This window comes from Calonectris borealis, chromosome 5 (assembly GCF_964195595.1).
Source record: "Calonectris borealis chromosome 5, bCalBor7.hap1.2, whole genome shotgun sequence".
Classification (NCBI taxonomy): Eukaryota; Metazoa; Chordata; class Aves; order Procellariiformes; family Procellariidae; genus Calonectris; species Calonectris borealis.
This window is the reverse complement of record NC_134316.1, coordinates 45,616,703-45,635,089: the sequence shown is the minus strand read 5'-3', so window position 1 is coordinate 45,635,089 and position 18,387 is coordinate 45,616,703. Positions and strand designations below refer to the sequence as shown.

Sequence of the window (18,387 nt, the reverse complement as noted above, 5' to 3'; positions counted from 1 at the left end):
GCGGAAGCGCGCGCGGGGCTTCCCGTGGACGCTTCCGGGTCGGTGGCCGGAAGCGGCGAGTGCCTGGCGGCGCCTGGCGCAGGGTGAGGGGCGCGGAGCAGCCGCTGGGGCACCCCGGGGCGGCGGCGGGAGGCTCCGGGGCGGCGGCGGCATGAAGGGAGGCGCCGCAGGTGGGTGCCGCGCTGCGGCGGAGCGGGGGTCGGGGGGAACCCCGGTGAGGGCTGGGAGCCCGGCGGGAGGCCGCGGGGACGAGCCTGGACCGGGCGAGGAGCAGCCCGGCCGAGGAGGTAGCGAGCTCTGCGGGTGCGGGCGTGAGGGGCGGGGGGGAGGGGCCTGGCAGCCCCCCGGGCTAAGGCAGCGCTGCGGGGGCGAGGTGACTTTCTGGCGGTTTTTACAGCGTTAGCGTGGCCCTCATGGGGGGTCTTTTCCGAGAATTAGCTTTCCTTTCCTCCCCGCAGCGTGAAGTGGGTGTGGGTTGCGTATTCGGGTGCCCTGATGTGGTGGCAGGGAGCAGGGAAGGGAGGGGGTGCCGGGTGCTGGTGACGCCGTTGTCACCTGTCGCCTGGCGTTCGGCAGGTCATTGCTTTGGTAACGCAAAACACGCACGGAGGGTAAGATTTTGTTTTCCAGGACACCTTGCTGTTCCCGCACCTCTCTTTCTTTAGTGGAAATGCCGTGGATGCGAAGGGGAACTTTGTGTTCACAAAGAAGGATGCGGGGTTTAGGGCAGTCTTCAGTGGCGCTTGGCATTTCGATCGTGGCTTGGCACCAGTCCTCTGGAAATGGTGCGGGGCAGCGGGGGTGGCTGGTTCTACCGCGCCAAGAGGGCAGAGCGGTTCATCCACCCGTACCTGGTGCTCTGCGCGGTCGCTTCGGCGCTCTGGGCGGCAGCTTCTGAGCACCTGGACTGTGAGGATCGAGAGCTTTAACTGAAGTGGGAGCCCATTTGCAGGATAGGCTTGTACTTGCTAAAGCTGGAAAAATAGTACCGATGTGTGCTGTGCCAGCTGCAATTCCTCAGTCTCGTACAGGTTAATGTATAGGTACTTTTAAGACAGACCAGAACTATTGTAAAATAACAATAAGGGTATAATTAAGACAGGCCACCATCAGGGATGGGACGGACTTGTCCAGCCAATTAGGGATATAGACACTACTTCCTGTGAACAGAACTTGAGCAAAGAACTTAGGAGCCCTCCTGTGTCAAGCAGAGCTATTGTGAGGAAACGCATGTTTGATGAAATAAAGCATGGAAGAGTAACTATGAATCTCTTGGAAAAAAATCCTGTCTTTGGGAAATATTGTGCTGGAAATCATGTTCAGTATTAATTGAAGAAATTTGTGATACCAGTCATCATGGCTAATAGTTGGGGTGTAAAAATAAGTTTGAAGTGAGTGCAAGCAGGCATCTGTTTGCTCCTAATGCTGTCAAGAGCTATGTTAAAGAAGAGCTCTTTTCTACAGCAGTCCTCTGGTTTAGAAGCTTTTTCGACCCACAAACTGCTTGGACCTCTGGTACCTACTAAGAGGTGTTAGCTTTTAAATCGAGTTCTCCTTGCCACTTGGGAAACAGCATCTAACAACATCTAGCAGGTTATTTGCATGCTGATCTCTGGCACATTAACAAACTGACTATGGCCATCAGTTATCTCATTTGGTTAGCTTGAAGGACTGGAGGTTTTGTCTGGCAGACTTCTCGCACATCTTTTTGGTAAAAACGAGTTCACCTTACTTGATACCACTGCACAGATTCATCGCGTTGGTTTTGGATGGTAATTAACTCCTCCTGATGATATGATCTGTTGTCTGTGCTCTTTGTTAGTATGATACTGTAATCCTTTTTCCATCTAGCCCAGCTATGGTGCTGCCACATTCCTTTGGCTTCGCGAGTTTCCTAGCGCGGTTGCTGGACTTTCCACTTGAATAACTGTTGCTGCATTTCTTTGTGTCAGTGAAATGAGTGGTGAAAAGATATGCACGTCTCCCAGTTCTGCTGGGATGTGATGCTCACTGTACTGGAAGTTTGGTATATATTATAATTTTAATTATGCCAACTTCTCATTTGTTGTTTGAGATTCTGAAGCTCAAGCAGAAGTTTCTGGCTGCGTTATTTATATTCAGTCTAAAATATGCTGGCCTCTTACCAACATGTTTGATTTTTCCCTGTACCCTGAAGCACTGCATAATCTTGTTAGCGGAGAGAGAAAGCCATATAATTATTGTGATTTTACAGATTGCTGGAGGTCTGATCTGTGCAGCACCATGGACTCGTCAGAAGAGACTGGAGGCTCCTCTGCGGAAGAGAACTACTTTGTGAACTACACCTTCACTGACCGCTCCCACTCAGGCCGTGTGGCCCAGGGCATTATGAAATTGTGCTTGGAGGATGAACTGTTTGCTGATGTTACAATATCAGTGGAAGGCAAGGAATTCCAGCTGCACCGTTTGGTCCTCTCAGCTCAGAGTTGCTTTTTTCGTTCTATGTTCACTTCCAACCTAAAGGAGGCCCACAACCGGGTGATTGAGCTGCAGGACGTTAGCGAGAGCGTCTTTCAGCTCCTTGTGGACTATATTTACCATGGGACTGTAAAGCTGAGGGCAGAGGAGTTGCAGGAAACCTATGAAGTGGCAGACATGTACCAGCTGACTGCCCTTTTTGAAGAGTGCTCCCGTTTTCTGGCCCGTACGGTGCAGGTTAGGAACTGTCTGCAGGTCATGTGGTTGGCAGATCAACACAGTGACATGGAGCTCTACACAGCTGCCAAACACTGTGCAAAGTCACATTTGTCTCAACTGCAGGACACAGAGGAGTTCCTACACCTGCCTCTCCGCCTACTGACAGACATCCTTACAGGTAAGGAGTTCTTGAGACTAGCCAGGATGTGGATGTAGACTTTCAGAGAGTCTATCAGGGACTGAACAAAATAGATGGAAAGATCCTTTCATAATCACTGTCTATTCAGAAGCTTTGCTAAGCTAAGCAAAGCAAAACATTCTGGATAACTTAATCAGAAAATAAACTATTAATTGTTACTGGACATGAAGCATCTAAGCTATAGAAAAGGGACATAGAGGATGCTGGTAATTCCCAGCAGTTCCTGAGTCAACAGGTCAGAAGTATTACAGGTTTTTAAACATAACTTAATAACTTTCAACAATTTGTTGTATTTTTGTTTGCATTAAAACAAAGAAGCCTTACCAGAAATGAACATCTTATGAAAGTCGTCTTTTTTTTTTTTCTTTAGTTCATAATCATTTAACATAGTAATGCAACAACTCAACATTTGTAAGAAGGCTTGAGCACAAGCCTTATTTTTAGATTATGTTAGTGTTATTAACAATTGTATATAATTGTTAGGATTATTTAGGCTAGGCACTCAGCTGACTGAAATAGAGGCGTTATAACATCTTCGGTAGTAGAGTAATTACCCTTCTTGTAAAGGTAATAGCCTTCCACAGTAATGGATGCAATGACTCAGGGTTGTGAAGGATGTGTCAACACATCAACAACTAAGACTAAGTCCAACTGCCACCAATCCTTAAAGATTCTCTACTGCCTTAGTAAGTACAGCCAGTACTTGAAAACCTCTCCATGATGCTGCAGTTACAACTCCATTTTTGTGCATTTATGTATCATTGCTAAAGGAAGCAAGAATGTAGGAGCAGCTCATACATTCAAATATACTGGACTTGGGACCAAAGAGATTGCCCCTTTCTTGCTTTAATTAAATAATTTTGTAAATGAGTAAATAACTATACTTTGTGTGTCATGTGTTTTATATGCTGTTACAATAATAAAACTACCATGACTGGCTTCTTTGGAATACTGGCAAATCTGTCAGTAAGACTTAAAATAGCCTTTAAAGTTGATGCTATGCATATGAGAGTCTTTTCAGATATTGCATTGTATTATCTGTGTTGCATCTAAAGAAATTTGCAGTCAAAAACCTATTGAGAGTATGTACTGATAGCTCAAAATACTACGATCAAATTAGAGTAATTTTGATAACTATCTAGCTAAAGTTTTTAAACTAAGTTAAAAAAAATTAATTCCTAAAATCATGAAATAAAGCTATAGAGGTCAATCACCCTTAACTTCCTAGGGATTCCATGTAGTAACCATAGGTTTAGGACTATGGCCTTTAGTGTTTGTGGTCCTAAATTAAAATAATTGCTCAATAGAACTTTTTTCCCATGCTTCATCTATTTCCATATATAGAATCACATTACTCAATAGTTATGCCGAAACTTAGCTCATAAAATGGATTATAATGTGAAATGTACTCCTACTGCTGGCAGAGAAAATCTTTTTCTTTTGCAATTCCTGCATCTTTGTTTAGTTAATGGAGGATTAAATAGAGGAAGCTATTAGTGGCAAGGATTAAAATTAATTTCATGAAATAGTAATTTATTAAGCTTACCTTTTGTTGCACTCTAGGACCCATTTCAAAATCAAGTTTTTCCATTTAACCACTACATGTGATGGATAGCTTAAGGAAATCCCTTTTACTAATAAACAGTGTTAAAATACTTGCTTTTGTTCCACGCTTTTCCTTCTCCCTTCCAGTATAGAGAAAAGTGTTGGAATTTGGCTGATGCCTTCAGCACCATTGAATTCAGGGTTTGTCATGAGAGCAGACTACAAAATCAGAGAGCCGTCGTAGGGAAGCCTCTCAATGAATACAGGCATAATTGCTGGCTTTCAAACTGGAAGTAAATACCTAAAAACTTCTAGGTAATGTACTGATGACGATGATGCAATAGTTTGTGGCATAACCAAAACTTCCAATTATGTCTGGAAACAAATCGAAATCTGATGCAGTCTGTTGAGCGTTTCCTACTGTCACGCTGCTAAGGAAAGCTATAGTAGCTCAGTGGGGATTTCCAAATGTTAAGAGGGTAGCAGCAACACCAGATGTTCAGTCTTGAGGGTCAGCTGTCTGACAGTGCTCAGGGAAGGAAAATTTCTGCAGATGACACTTGCTAGATAGGTTTCTAGGACCAACCAGAAAGAAAGGCAGCTGCTGAGATTCTCACAAAGGAGAATCTTTTTGCCTAAATGCTTAAATAAGAAAATATTTTTCATCATCACAAAGCATACAAGTTCTCTTTCCTGTCCTCTTTCTCTCGGACGTAGGTTCCTTTGTTGAAACTCATCCAAAGTGCTTAAGATCTGGCAGCTCTGTCTTCTGATATTTATCCAAACTGATTTCATGTAGATGCCTGGCTGGCAGTGCTGATCATGCCTGCCAAAATCTATAAACCTCTGTATCTTTTTTTTCCTCTCTAGAAAGTAGGGTTTGTGGTGGGAGTGGGGGGAGGGAGTAGCAGGAAAATGATGTTCCTGAGTACATACACCTTTGTCTAGATATCATAAACGCCTTTCTGTCCCCAAACCGCAGATGGCGTTCCATGTTCTCAGAATCCAACGGTTGCCATAGAAACCTGGATCAACTTCAACAAGGAGGAGCGAGCGGGCTTTTCAGAGACACTGCGATCGAGTCTGAAGGTATAGAAAGACCTTCTGTTCCGGGGTTGGTGTAGCACTTGCTGGTTTCGCACTTCCCATGGCAGGGTATTCTGCTCACAGGTGTGACTTGAAAGTTGCAAAACACAAATCCCATTGAAATTCATGGTGCTTGCATGAGGAATATTTTCATTGTCATAAATAGCAATCCCACCGACAGCTTTGTTAATTTAACCTGAGGCTGCTTTCACTAGTGATTTGAGCAATGCCATGAATAACTTTTTCACCAGATGCTCAGTTACCAAAGAGACCATTCAGAAATCTGAGTTTGGCATTCCCCATATCTACTCCATCAGTGATGTAACCAGCCCTTACCTAAACCGCAGACACTTGTGTTCTAGTGAAGTCTGTTGCTATTCTGCTATGTCAGATATGACTGGCATCTTGAAAAGGCTTTGAGGCTCCAAATCCTGAATGCTGTAGGGTGGCAGGACTTGGGAAGCAGGTCACACACCTCAGGCCCACAGGTGGGTCCTAAAATGCTGAATAATTTGGTCTTAGGCATCACTGATGTTTGTGTAAATGGGCCTAATTCTGCTGCCACACTCTTCCTTTCTCTCAGGTGATTGGAGAAAATGTTCACATCTACCTGATTGGAAAGGAGTCGTCACGTACACATTCACTCGCTGTCTCTCTGCATTGTGCTGATGACGACTCCATAAGCGTGAGTGGCCAGAACAGCCTGTGTCACCAGATCACTGCAGCCTGCAAGCACGGCAGTGACCTGTACGTCGTTGGTGGCTCCATTCCACGACGCATGTGGAAATGCAACAATGCGACTATAGACTGGGAATGGTGTGCCCCTCTGCCCCGTGACCGGCTCCAACACACCCTTGTCTCTGTGCCAAGCAAGGATGCAATATATTCACTGGGGGGTAAAACTCTACAGGACACGCTCTCTAACGCTGTCATATATTACAGAGTACGAGACAATGTCTGGACAGAGACCAGCCAGTTGGAAGTGGCAGTCTCTGGAGCTGCAGGTGTAAACCTTAATGGTGTCATTTACCTGCTGGGCGGGGAGGAAAACGACTTGGACTTCTTCACCAAGCCCTCTCGGCTAATTCAGTGCTATGATACCAACACAGAGAAATGCCACGTGAAGCCATACGTACTGCCTTTTGCAGGGCGCATGCATGCTGCTGTACACAAGGATGTGGTGTTCATTGTAGCCGAGGGGGATTCGCTGCTCTGCTATAATCCCCTACTGGATAGCTTCACCCGGCTATGCCTGCCAGATGCCTGGAGCTCAGTACCATCCCTCTGGAAAATTGCCAGCTGCAATGGCAGCATCTACGTCTTTCGCGACCGCTATAAAAAGGGTGATGCCAATACTTTTAAACTTAACCCAGCCACCTCTGTTGTAACAGTCACAAGTGGCATCAAAGTGCTGCTCACTAACCTGCAGTTTGTCCTGGCCTAAGCGGGAAAAACAAGCCCAGTGATAGAAAGGGCAGCAACGGTGTTCTGCTGTGCAGCTCAGAGGCACCCACCACCCTCAGCACCAGTCCCAGTTACTACGAGCTCACAACATCCAGTAAAGACCCCATCCTTTATACCTGTGCAGAGCAAGTACAGGCTTTCTGGCTGTGGGCCTATTCTTTTACATAGCACTATCAAAGTTGAACTGCTGCAGCTTAGATTTCAGATGGACTAAATGCTATTACTTTGATCCCTTGATGATAAGCTGCTTGCATTTGAGGCCCAAACTGCAACAAATGGCTTTTTTAGCCTGGAACCAATCCGCCGGTAACAAATCCTATAGCATATGGACAATGTCCTCCTTGGCCCAGACTGCTAGTTTTAACTGCCCGGGAGACTGTGCGTTGCTGCCATGTCAGTCACAGAGTTAGATGTGCACTGTGTCCTCCAGGGATGTCCCCATTTAAACATTCCTGTGTCCCTATTGCAGAAGGAGGGACTGCAGAAATACTTACAGCAAACAGACTCCAGAGCTGACCCCAAGACCTTTAGCAGGTTGCATTATTCAGCACTTCTCCTAGAGGAGTGGTAACAAACTGGGAACTTGCTTACTGCTCTGTCATCACCTACCATAAAGAGGGAGATCATTTTTATAAGCATTGGCTTCTTTTACTGTACAGGGAATCCCCACCTGTAATCATAACATAGTGTTGGTGAAAGACAGAATTAAGACCACTTCCTCCTACCCCTCTCCGTTGGCACTGTAACACTTTGGGTAAGAATCTGAATAAAGTCTCTGCTGAGACAAAGTTTTCTTTTCCTTTGCTGCAAATATTATAGAACTTCCTGTGGATTGCAGTTCACTCAGCACTGATACTGTATGGGGCTCCCAAGAGAACTAAGACATTAGCCATAAGGAAAGAAAGCTTTAATGAAACAGTCCAACCTCCCCTTTAATTTATGTAAAAACTTCTTTATTGATGGTCAAGAAGTACAACACTTAAACCTTCATTAGATCATTAAAATGTAAGGGTTTTTTAAAGCAGCCGAGACAGAGATTTTGATAGTTCTTACTGACACTCTGCAGTTGTCCCAGCGACCATGTTCCTGTGAAATGTCTCCAGGACCTGGACTTGCTTGTGCCGAACAAGGATGTGGGGACGGATCTTGGCAATAGCCTCTATTGCTTCCTGAGGGCTCCAGTGATGCAGCTGAAAAGGCAGAAACCCTGCAAGTGAAAATCCATTCCATCCCTGCACCAGTTAATGGAGCCTTCGCGGAGGCTACAGGCAACATTAGAGTTGTTAGAAAAATTGCTGCTTTGCCCCTTCTGTTGACTTCATGTTCCCCTCAGAGGGGCCTGAATGTCAATGCAAGTTCATGAAAGGAGTCCCTCTGTTAAAGAGGGATGGTTGCTGTCTGGGACCTCCATTTTCTGTCTCACTCACGCTTCTACCATGTTGTGAATAGTTTCCTGTCCTAGCCCCACCAGACCAGAGCAAGAGCACAGCTTGCTTTTTTTGTTTTTCTTTTTTTTTTTTTTTTTTTAAACTTTACTAGTATTCCCATCGCACTTCAGCACTTAGTGAGAAAATTTCCCCTTCAGCACCAAGGGAAAATTTTCCAGGGAGCACTTAGTAACACCAACAGAAGAATCCACAGGTGGGATTTTGTTCTTAGTGCTGGCTTACCCAGTTGGATCTGTAGAGGAATTCAGAAAACCAAAGTCACTTCTCTTGGTCCTGAATTCTATTTACTGAAAAGCTTAGAAAGGCTCACGGTTTCAGTTAACCGAGGAGAAAATCTGAACAAGAAGAATGGATGTTTATCTGCTCAGTGAACCTACCCTCACTGGTGACTTGTTATTCCCATCTCAATCTGTTCCTCCATAGAAAGAATTAAGAATGGCAGAATCATTCAAAACCTGTTGAGAACTTACTGTATTAATGGCCCAGAAAACTGAGCAGCTTCCTGAAGTCTGACTGATCTGCCAGAACCAGCAACAGATACTATCAGACCGTGTGTTTCAAAGCTTTGTCGCAACAACAGTTTCTCTTTCCCGTAAGATCAGAACATCTTTGCCAGTGCCTGTGCCAGTAACTGAGCTGGCAGAGGCAGACTGTACAGCTGAATGAAAAGACTACTTACAATGGCAGCTATATTGCAGCTTCACCGCTATCTCATTGCCAGGAAGCATTATCTTGACAGTATCATAAGCGCAGATGAACAAGGTGTGCAAAGATAAACTAGATTATCAAAGAAAGCATAGACCGCAGTTCAGCAAACATTAAGTTTCACTTGTTCATTTACCTTGCATTTGCCACGTTCTACAAAACAGCAACATAAGTTTGGGGCCTAGCTATCTACCTCTTTTCAAACAGGTCTCCAGACCAAACTCTGTAAAATCATGGAATATTAATGCACCTATACATGCTCAGGTTTCTTGAGCAAAAGCAAATTGTAAAGGTTGGCTGTACTCGCCCCAGACTCTGTGAAAATAAACCCCATTTAGTATAGAAGCCTTCTTACTTGAATTAAATATGCTGCCACCATGGTGGCACTGCGGGAGCGTCCTGCCTTGCAGTGCACATAGACGCTGTTACCGCACGCTCGGTGTTTCAGTATGAATTCAACACCCTTGTGGAGGTTTTCCAAGGTGGGGACTCCAGTTAAATCCACGGTGCTGAGACGCAACTGTTCCACTCCCATTGCCTCCCATTCCTGAAATTGAGAGAGCATATTCAATCAGTTAACGTTTTGGGGTTTTTTTTCCAGAAAGAAAACCCAGAACCTGTTGGGACAGTTGGGAAATTCAGTGGGGTTGTAAGCAGACTTTGAATGTCAATCCTTTAGATCTGATGTATGAAAACTTCAGTGCTGGCTATCAGACAGAAGTTAAAGGGAACTGGAAAGATGCGGTTCAGCCAAAGGCAAGGAGGTGAGCTGTGATCTCATCCCGAAAAAAAAGGCATTCTTGTATGTGCGTAGCGATGTGCGTGAAATTAATGTGGCTCCCTTTCCCTCTCCCCTCCTCGCTGTAGCTGTAACACTTTACTTGCATCCTCATGTTTTGCTGGTTTGTCGCATAGTTTTAAAAATCGGCTTAGGTACCAAGAATTTGTCGTCAGAGGACTTGGCGGTCGCTGCCAGGATCACGGCAGGAGGCGGCTAAAGCCTCACCTGCGCCGGGACAAGCGACAAGAGACCGTTCCCGGGGGCACCGGCAAGCTCCCCCGGCCGCCGGGCTCACCTGGGCGGAGCAGCAGAGGAAGCGGGTCTCGTACTCCTCGTTGAGGGTGACCACGGCGCGCACGTTCTCCTCCGCCACCAGCTGCGGGCACAGGCACCGTCAAGCACCGTCAGGCACCGCCGGCCCGGCCCGCCCCGCCGCGCCCGCCTTACCCTGCGGCTGCGTCCTCGCAGCGGCAGCGCCCCCAGCAGCACGGCGCCGTCGATGCGGTGGAACCAGGGCCGGCGGGACCCGGGCAGCCGCGCCCGCGCCGCCGTGTACAGCAGCGTCGGGTAGAAGAGCAGCCGCGCCGCCCCGGCGCCCAGCGCCGCCGACACCCCCATCGCGGGCAGCGCCGAGCCGGGCCGGGCCGGGGCCGGGCCGGCCGTGGGGCGGGGGAGCGCCGCGGACGAGCGCACTGAGAGTGAGGAGACGGGGGAGGCTGCGGCGGGCTCGTGGCGGGAGCGGGGGGCGCCGGGCGGGCCCCCGCCGCCGCGGCGGCTGGAGCGGGGCGGTGTCGGGCGGGGCGCGGAGGGGCCGGCCGGGGAGGGCGGGTGCGCTCGCTCGCGCGCGCGTGGCCCCGGCCCCTCCACCTCGGGCTCGCCGTGGTTTCTCCCGGAAGCGCCGCCATCTTGCGGAGCCGGCCTGAGGCGGCGCAGGGAGCTGAACGGGGCGCGGGTGGATCCCCGGGGGCAGGTGAGGGCGGCGGCCGCCAGGAGGAGCTCGGGCCGGGCCGGGCAGGGCAGGGACGGCGCGGAGCGGAGCGGAGTCGAGCCCGGGGAGAACGCGATCCGCCTCGCGCAGGTAACGGCTCTCCTTCTCCTTCTCCCCCCCATTCCCTTGGGCTCCCGCCGTGAGCCACTCGTGCCGGGCCGCGGCGGCAGCCTCTGCGGCGGGCGCCTCGCTCCCGCCCGCCCTCCTGCCTCTCCCCTCCCCGCGGCGCGGAGGGGCTGGGGCCCGCGGGGGAGCCGCCGCGCCGCCGCCGCCGCCCTGTGCGTGCCGCCCCGGGGGCGGTGGCCGCCCCGTCGGGAGCCCCCTCCGGGGCCCGGAACCAGAGGCCGCCGGTTGTCGTATCTGATCTGAGCGCTGACAGCGCCTCGGGCGCCGCCGGGCCTCGGGGCGGCGGCGGGGGGCGCTGCAGGTGCGAGCGCAGCCCGAGGTGGCGTCGCCATTGGCGGGGGGGGGGGAGGCTGCGTCGGGTCCGGGGCGGCCCTTGGGGCGGGGAAGCGGCTCCCCCGGGCTATGGCCGCCGTCAACCTGCAGGGCTGGGCGGCTGAAGCGGCGCGGAGCCGCCCGGGGGCTTATCCAATGAACCTGGGGTGCGGTTAAATGTCGTCGCGGGCACAGCAAGGGTCTGTCTCTTGGACTAGTGAAACGTGTGCTGGTATACGAGGAGGTAGAGGCGAGTCGGGTGTAGGAGAAGCGGAAGCAGAGTGTGAGGATTTGCGGTCTCAAGTGTGAGAAGGCATGACGGACGCTACTGAAGCGAATTAGGAAGAGAAATGCAACAGCCAGGAGAGACTGAACATAAAATGAATGATAAATACATGAAGAAGCAATAAAGGTTGATAACAGCATGAGATTTTTATAAGAGTATTTATGAGTAGGAAGTTGAGAGCCAACATTATAGTAAAGTGTGGAACCTTCACTGCTTTAAATTCCTGAGGAATCTTGGCGCAGACGTTTCACCTTTACAAGCATTCTCTTCTGCCAGAAGTTGTCGGGGAGCATTTTTCAGATGTTGCAGCTTTCTTCTATTGCACTGCTTGACTGTGGTCATTGGGTGTGTTTTATGGGGAGCTCACTTGATTTAGAAAAATATTTGGTGGAGGTTTACATCTTGAAGTGTGCTTTGCTTCTGATGTACAAGAGCTTGGACTTTCTGAGTATCTTGAATTTATTTTTTTATTTTATTTTTTGTGTCTGTCTGTCCTTCCAGCCTTGCTCTTTGAACTAGTAATCACAATAATTGCTAAATTATCTCTTGGTGCCTTTAGCTGTCTTCTCTGTTGCTTTTCTATAGGTTAGTTCATCAGATTTTACTGCACTGACTTGGCATTGCATATCCGTAATAAACCCATCACATTTTTTTTCTTCCCCTCAGCTATGTTCTTGGGAGCTCTGCATAATGTGAGATACTGTACTTCCTAGAGTTGTGTCTGGACCCAAGTCTTTAAGAGGCAGCTTTGCTGGAAATAACTACTGGTGTGGTAGATGTTTAAAAATACTACTTACGTCTTTGCGCTGTGATAGGAAATGTTAAGGTGGGTGCAGCTTGCATCCTGCAACTTAATATGTTCAGTTGCATTCCTGCTGATGAAAAGTCCCCTGGGCAGGAGCAGAATTCTTATATCTGCTCAGGGTCATACGTGCAGATGTATATACCAGTAAAATCCCTAAATAGGGATTTTAAAATACAATGATGTAAAAGATTTCTTTTTTTTTGAAGGTGCTTACTGTTCTCTTCCAGTGTATGCTCACTTTCAAAATTATTGCTGAAATTTATTCTGGGAAAGTATATGCTGTTTTGTGAGATGGGTTCACCCTTTCTCAATGATCGCTCTTGGATGGCTGTGTTTTTTCCTTTCCCTGTCAAAGTTTCTGATGTTACATTAGAGAAAAATCAGTCCCAGATACTACCTCCTTAGTTACATGCTTGCCCTTACGTATCTGCTTCTTGTTTTGTATATGAAACAAAGTGATAGATGCAGGCTTAGAAAATTGTGTTTAATTGCGGAAGAAAGCAGGAGCACAGCATCTGTAGAAAAATAGATGATTGAAAAGACTGTCATAAAGTCATGAACACTAAACCACAAAGATTTATGTGTTAGGTAGTTTTGTTTTGAAAGTATACGGCTTACAATAATGAGAAGAACTTACTGGTCTTTCACAATGGGAGACATGGTAAAGAACTCCACAGTAGTACTGTGTACTTATTACCGTATCCATCTTTTTGCTAGTCCTTCAAAACTAGATGCACTTGTAAGATTATCATTACATGGTGGAGGGAAGGTGTCTTTAACTTTTATTTCTTCTGCTACGAGTAGGGATTCTGAAGACACGCTGCTGGCGCCACTCCTTTAAAGGGAAAAGCAAGGAAGATGACTGTATCATAGATATGCAATAATTGTATATCATCAATAATAAATTCATAATTTGCAAGGTCCCTTGCAGATAACCTTTACATCAATTCAAGAATCATTAGATGAAACACAAATTGTGGCGCTCTGACATAAAGGAAATATTTATAATATGGTGTAACTTTTCTTTTGAAATTACTGCAGACAATATTATGCTGAATTAGTTGAATTTCATAAAAGATAGGTGTTTATGTGGTTCTTAAATATTTAGTCTCGCATTGAGTTAAGTAAAATACTACTTATAATCCAGTCTCTAACTGAACTTAGTAAGAAACTTTGTTATGAGCAGGTTGTTCCTTAACTATTTCTTGCATCTTTTTCTGAAATGTGGTTATTGATTATCAGTTCCTATGTTTCTTAATTTCATCTGTTTGCCTTCTGCCGCAAATCTCTTCAGAGGGCCTGCTCTAATTTTTTTCTTTAGTGCTTTTTTGGGCTAGGTGGGAAGTGATACCAATTCTCATTGTTTTTGAGATTTCCTGATTATTAGTCTCTAACTCTGGTATCTAAGAACCCCCCACTGTTCTGGCTGTTGAAATAGAGACTGTTGTTCAGCAATATGTCCATGAGGCAGTCTAGTTTTCCAAGTCATAATGTGAGTTTTGCTACTGAAACAGCAGCAATAGTCCAACAGACTCAGGTTTATATTTCCGCATTCTTATTTGTCAGTCTTGCCATGAATGTCTTAAATGGTTTATTTCAATCTAGGCATGTTCATTATTGCTTCTTGTCCTTTAGTTTATCATTCGCTAAGACTATGTGCAGAGTTATTCACTGCCTTGGTAACTGTCTACAGGCAAGAAGGTATCATTTTTATCCATTGATTATTATTTGGCAGGGGAAAAAACCAGTATAAATCAAAGCAGAATAAAATAACTTCAGGGTTTATTAGAATGGAAGTTGTAAATTGAGAAAAGTTATCTAGGCCCTCTAATGGGTATTCCTCTTGAAGTATCACAACACAGTATCTTGAGTTGTGAACCTGTTACAAGATTTCTTGAGGCAAGAGAGATTATCTTCGTTGGAAAAAAGTAACCAGTAGTTTTATTGCCCTTCCTCCTGTCATTAGAGATGCTTGTGTTGTACGAAAAAATGCAAGATATTACCTTTTCTGCTGTTGCTGTCTACACCTATTTTAGATTGTCCTGCCAAGCCACTTGGTGTTTGGGGCATAACAGTGAAAAGAGAGAGCTTTAGCATTCGCATTTTCAAGAGGAGATTTCCCAAACGACAGCTGAACATCATCTTGTTTGCACCTGATGTGAGATACAAGCATGTAAAGGTAAAATATACATTAGGTCAGAGTAGGAAATCTGGATAGAGATAGGGAGAAAATGTAAACTCCTTTAAAGCTCCCGTGCAAATTAGTTTGCAAACGCTTTGCTGTAGGGATGAATAGCTCACAAGCCTGTCTGTGATAGACAGAGCAGGCTTATTTGTTTGACAGCAATATAGCAGGGCACAGTCATCATCCCAGGTAAAGGAAGTCTTCTTTCTGACATCTTGAGTAGCATAAAACTTCCAGCCATCTTAGCCCTGTGCATTTTAAAAGAAAAGGCATTGTTGCTAACTGAATTCAGGATGAACAGTGAGTAACTAGATAGCTGAACAGAAGTCTTCGTAGTTTTCAACTTTTGGCGAAGAATTTCAGTTTAGGTGATACAGTTTGTGGCACAGGTATATGTGTGTGAAAGCTTTATGCCAGGAGTGGAATCATCGTCCATAAGCTGTCTTCTCTGTCCCATTTATGCATATTGCCCTTCTATCTTCAGTATTCTCAATATATCATGGTCTGGTTTTTTTGTTTTGTTTTTAGAAAAGATATGCTGGTTTACTGGCTGCTCTGTTAGAGGCAGAGTACTAGTGGCAAACGGACAAACTGCAAGTTTTGGTAATGAGTCTGTATGGACTTAGAGGAGATTCAGAACTGATTTAATGGCTTGACTTGCAGTGGTCAAGTTCCAGGTAGACAAAGATTATAGAAACTGGGCTTAAAATCATATCTCTCTGGGATTTTCTCATTGAACATGGAATAACTGGTTTAGATATTGCTGAAATTCATGCAAATGAGCAGGCACCTTGGGTTCTTTGTCCTTTTCAGCAGCACACCTCAAGGAGATCTTGAATGAGCATGTGGATGAGAGGGTGAGTGTTTGCTGAGTATCCAGTGTCATGCTGGTATGATATCTGGCAGGCTTTCCTTTGCAGACAAATGTTTGTCTTTTTTTTTTATGGTTGCATATTTGTGTTCTCTCAGAACTGAATTCTCTCCCAGTTCTTGTAAGAACTCAGGTGAAGTTCTGTGATGTCTTACATTGTTTTTACTTGAAATTCATTTGAGTTTTTCAGGACCTTGGCTTTTTTCCCACCTCCATCAAAATTGTTCTTTCTGGTAGCTTTCACTTCTATCTGCAGGTTGTTTCATGCTGTACCTTTCGCAAAAATAATGTAGTTCCTATCCACTAGATTTCAGTATTTCACATATCAAAGTAAAACTATTGTTCTTCAAACATCTTATCATTTAAAATTCAGGTTTTCACTGAATCCTTGAATATTCTGTGCTATTTTTGCCTCAAACTATGCAGTTCAAAAGATATTCCAACATATGCATGCTATCCACAAATCCTTCAGAATGTGTGCAAAGGGAACATTCCTGTCTGTTTTTTTCAAAGCAGAGGAGATGGTTATTTATGAAGTCTGTAATTCAAAGGAAGTATTTAGCAGACAATGTCCAAGAACACATACAAAAATGATAGCGTCTTCTTTAATTTACTATATGTAGAGATTTGCAGGATGGACACCAGGCATCTTAATATCTCTGCAAAATTTTACAAAACAGAGCTTTGATAAATGATTCTTCAGAAGGCAGTGAAATACTGGTTTTCCAGGAAGGGAGAATATATTTTGAATGTCATGTCTAGCTATTGCATTTCCTGTAGGCACAACACAGTGTAAAAGTAATTCTTCTCTCATTTATAGTCCTAGATTCCTAAGCAGAGCACCATCTCAAAATCTTTTTGCCAACTCACCTGTACCTCCCTGTTATTTCCCTTCCAAAAATTCCTGTTTTCCATTTAAACTTCTAAATTAAAAACCATACATCTTGGTGACAGGACAGCTTAGCAAAGAATTTTATTTCTTCTGGGTTTTTTGTCTTGTCTGTCATTGTGTTATGACTGTACAGTGTCTAGCACAATTTATGAGCGAAACAGTAAAGATTCCTCGCGCAGTCGTAAGTGATATTAGAATTTACCATTGAAAAATATCAATATGCAAAATCATTGGGGGAAGAAAGAGGGTTTTATATTTACTTCTCTAAAGCACAGTTTTAACTGCGTCGAAGTCTGTGATCATATGCTTGGTGATTTAGGAAAAGGTAAGTGAGAATATCTTGATATTTATGGAGTAAAACCAGCCATATTACATTTTGGATTGTACATAGAGTACCAGAATTTGATCGCTATCGAAGACTGGCTGTAGGTGGTACTGTCTGTATTTCACAGTGTGGAAGCTGCTATGACACTGATTCTCTGCTGCAGAATTTGCTTTAGAATTTTTGGGGGTTTTAAAGTATTTTTCACTTCATTCAAGACTAAGTTTAATAGACATTTCATGACTGCTTTCAGGGGAGCAGGACTAGGACAGATATTCTTGATCCTTTTTGTGAGGAAGGTAATTCAGTATATGTTTAGGCATACAGCTAATTATTAGTAAACCAGTGTCTTCCTGAATTTGCAGGGAGCCTAAGCCATTATCTCAGTCATAAGAAATTTGAAAAATATCGAGATTGTTGGTTTGAATACTTGCACTTTTCTATCCACTTGCAAGTCACATTAACAGAACTACCTGACTAGTGCACTTCTCCTGTTCTGAATTGCTTACTACATTCCTGGTATAGCTGAAAGTTGCAAGTTCCACTTATTTGTGTGAGAGGCCTTTCCTGGTAACTTCTGTAGGATAGTTATGTATCACCACATAAATGTGGGATACACTGAGTATAAGAAATAGGCAGCAGCATAGGGTAATAAATCTATCCTATGGAAAATTATGCTTTTATATATAAATGAAACTGCCTTCGAGTTTGCATACTGTCATACCTGTGTACTAAAAAATTCAGGGATTATGCCACTTTTTTTTTTTCCTTTGAATACTTAGGGATTTGGGGTTTCAGTTACACTAATTTTACTCTCTTTCCATGCCAGAACATGAAAAGGAGGGGGGGAAGGGAGAGGAAGGGATGCTGCATAGAGGTGGGTTTCTTCTGTTTTTAAGAAGAATGCATAGAAAAAAGTTCAGTTTGTGTGTAAACACTGGCATTAAAGGATTGCTGGGAAAGCAGATGTGATATGGCAGGTCACCACAGTAGTTTGTATCAGCCAATGGGGAAGGTCATGCTTACTGGTTTAGGGAAATACTTAAAAAGGGAGACGGGTTTAAGAAGATTGCTGTAAGTCAATTGGGGAAAAAAAAAAAAGGTAAGCCAAGAACTTAGTGTGTGGATGTATGTGTCCAAAAGCAACAAGGAAGACCTGGCCAGTTCAGTAGTTCTTGAAATGCTGGTGGGTATGGGGAATCCCTGGAAGGGAGATTCTTGTCTTGTGTCTGAATTGCCGCCCAGATTCTGTTGGATGAAGAGTGTTGGACATTTCTGCATTATTGAGGTGGGCTCAAGCAAAACAGACTTGGAACTCATTTCAAAACAGTAACCCCTCCTTTAAGTCTGTACACTTCAATTTTTTTCTTCCCCTGCGTGGTGTGACAGTGAGTGAGGGTGTGTGTGTGTAAAGGAACTTGTCTTAGCAATGGTCTCTTTCAGAGACCATGTATGGGTAAAGCAGTTCGGCTGGTTCAGCTCCCTGCTCCTCCCTCTCGGAGAGCTGAGCAGAATCTCTTCTGCTGAAACGGTTGTTCCACTTTCTGCTTTCTATATTTGTACAGCAGCAGCACGCTAGCTAACTGGGCGGTGTGGCCGGCCTTGTGTGTATTCGGCATTTGCTGAGCAGAGTTGAGAGCCAGGGCTTACAGTCTCTGTCGTTACATCCGTCTGTCTGTCTCTGGGGAGGACTGGC

General features: G+C 45.2%; 3 protein-coding genes across 43 annotated transcripts in view; 2 read left to right on the top strand and 1 right to left on the bottom strand.

Annotated features, from left to right (window-relative positions):
• Window positions 1-11: 11 nt before the first annotated feature.
• On the top strand, window positions 12-7,724 carry KBTBD4 (kelch repeat and BTB domain containing 4). 2 transcript variants are annotated; one of them, XM_075152320.1, is made up of 4 exons: window positions 12-83; window positions 2,234-2,854; window positions 5,403-5,509; window positions 6,090-7,724. In XM_075152320.1, exons 2-4 carry the CDS (start codon window positions 2,263-2,265, stop codon window positions 6,948-6,950), a joined length of 1,560 nt encoding a protein of 519 aa, XP_075008421.1. In that variant the 5' UTR covers window positions 12-83; window positions 2,234-2,262; the 3' UTR covers window positions 6,951-7,724. The 2 variants fall into 2 exon arrangements, with proteins under 2 accessions (XP_075008421.1, XP_075008420.1); XM_075152319.1 differs by having other exon boundaries at window positions 21-170.
• Window positions 7,725-7,901: 177 nt separating this feature from the next.
• On the bottom strand, window positions 7,902-10,596 carry PTPMT1 (protein tyrosine phosphatase mitochondrial 1). 3 transcript variants are annotated; one of them, XM_075152332.1, is made up of 4 exons: window positions 10,352-10,565; window positions 10,200-10,280; window positions 9,479-9,670; window positions 7,902-8,160 (listed from the first exon to the last, which is right to left on the bottom strand). In XM_075152332.1, the coding sequence occupies exons 1-4, from the start codon at window positions 10,520-10,522 to the stop codon at window positions 8,020-8,022; spliced, it is 585 nt and encodes a 194-aa protein (XP_075008433.1). In that variant the 5' UTR covers window positions 10,523-10,565; the 3' UTR covers window positions 7,902-8,019. The 3 variants fall into 3 exon arrangements, with proteins under 3 accessions (XP_075008433.1, XP_075008435.1, XP_075008434.1); XM_075152333.1 differs by having other exon boundaries at window positions 8,008-8,650; window positions 10,352-10,596; XM_075152334.1 differs by lacking the exon at window positions 10,200-10,280 and having other exon boundaries at window positions 10,352-10,568.
• Window positions 9,807-18,387, top strand: part of CELF1 (CUGBP Elav-like family member 1) — a 70,581-nt gene continuing 62,000 nt past the window's right edge. For 22 of the 38 annotated variants that reach the window (XR_012673965.1, XR_012673964.1, XR_012673967.1 and 19 more), the window contains exon 1: window positions 10,814-10,982. The gene's annotated coding sequence lies outside the window, so the exon portion shown is untranslated. Of the gene's footprint in view, window positions 9,888-10,539; window positions 10,603-10,807; window positions 10,983-18,387 lie in introns of those variants that run through there. The other 16 variants (XM_075152285.1, XM_075152284.1, XM_075152282.1 and 13 more) reach the window with 13 other exon arrangements.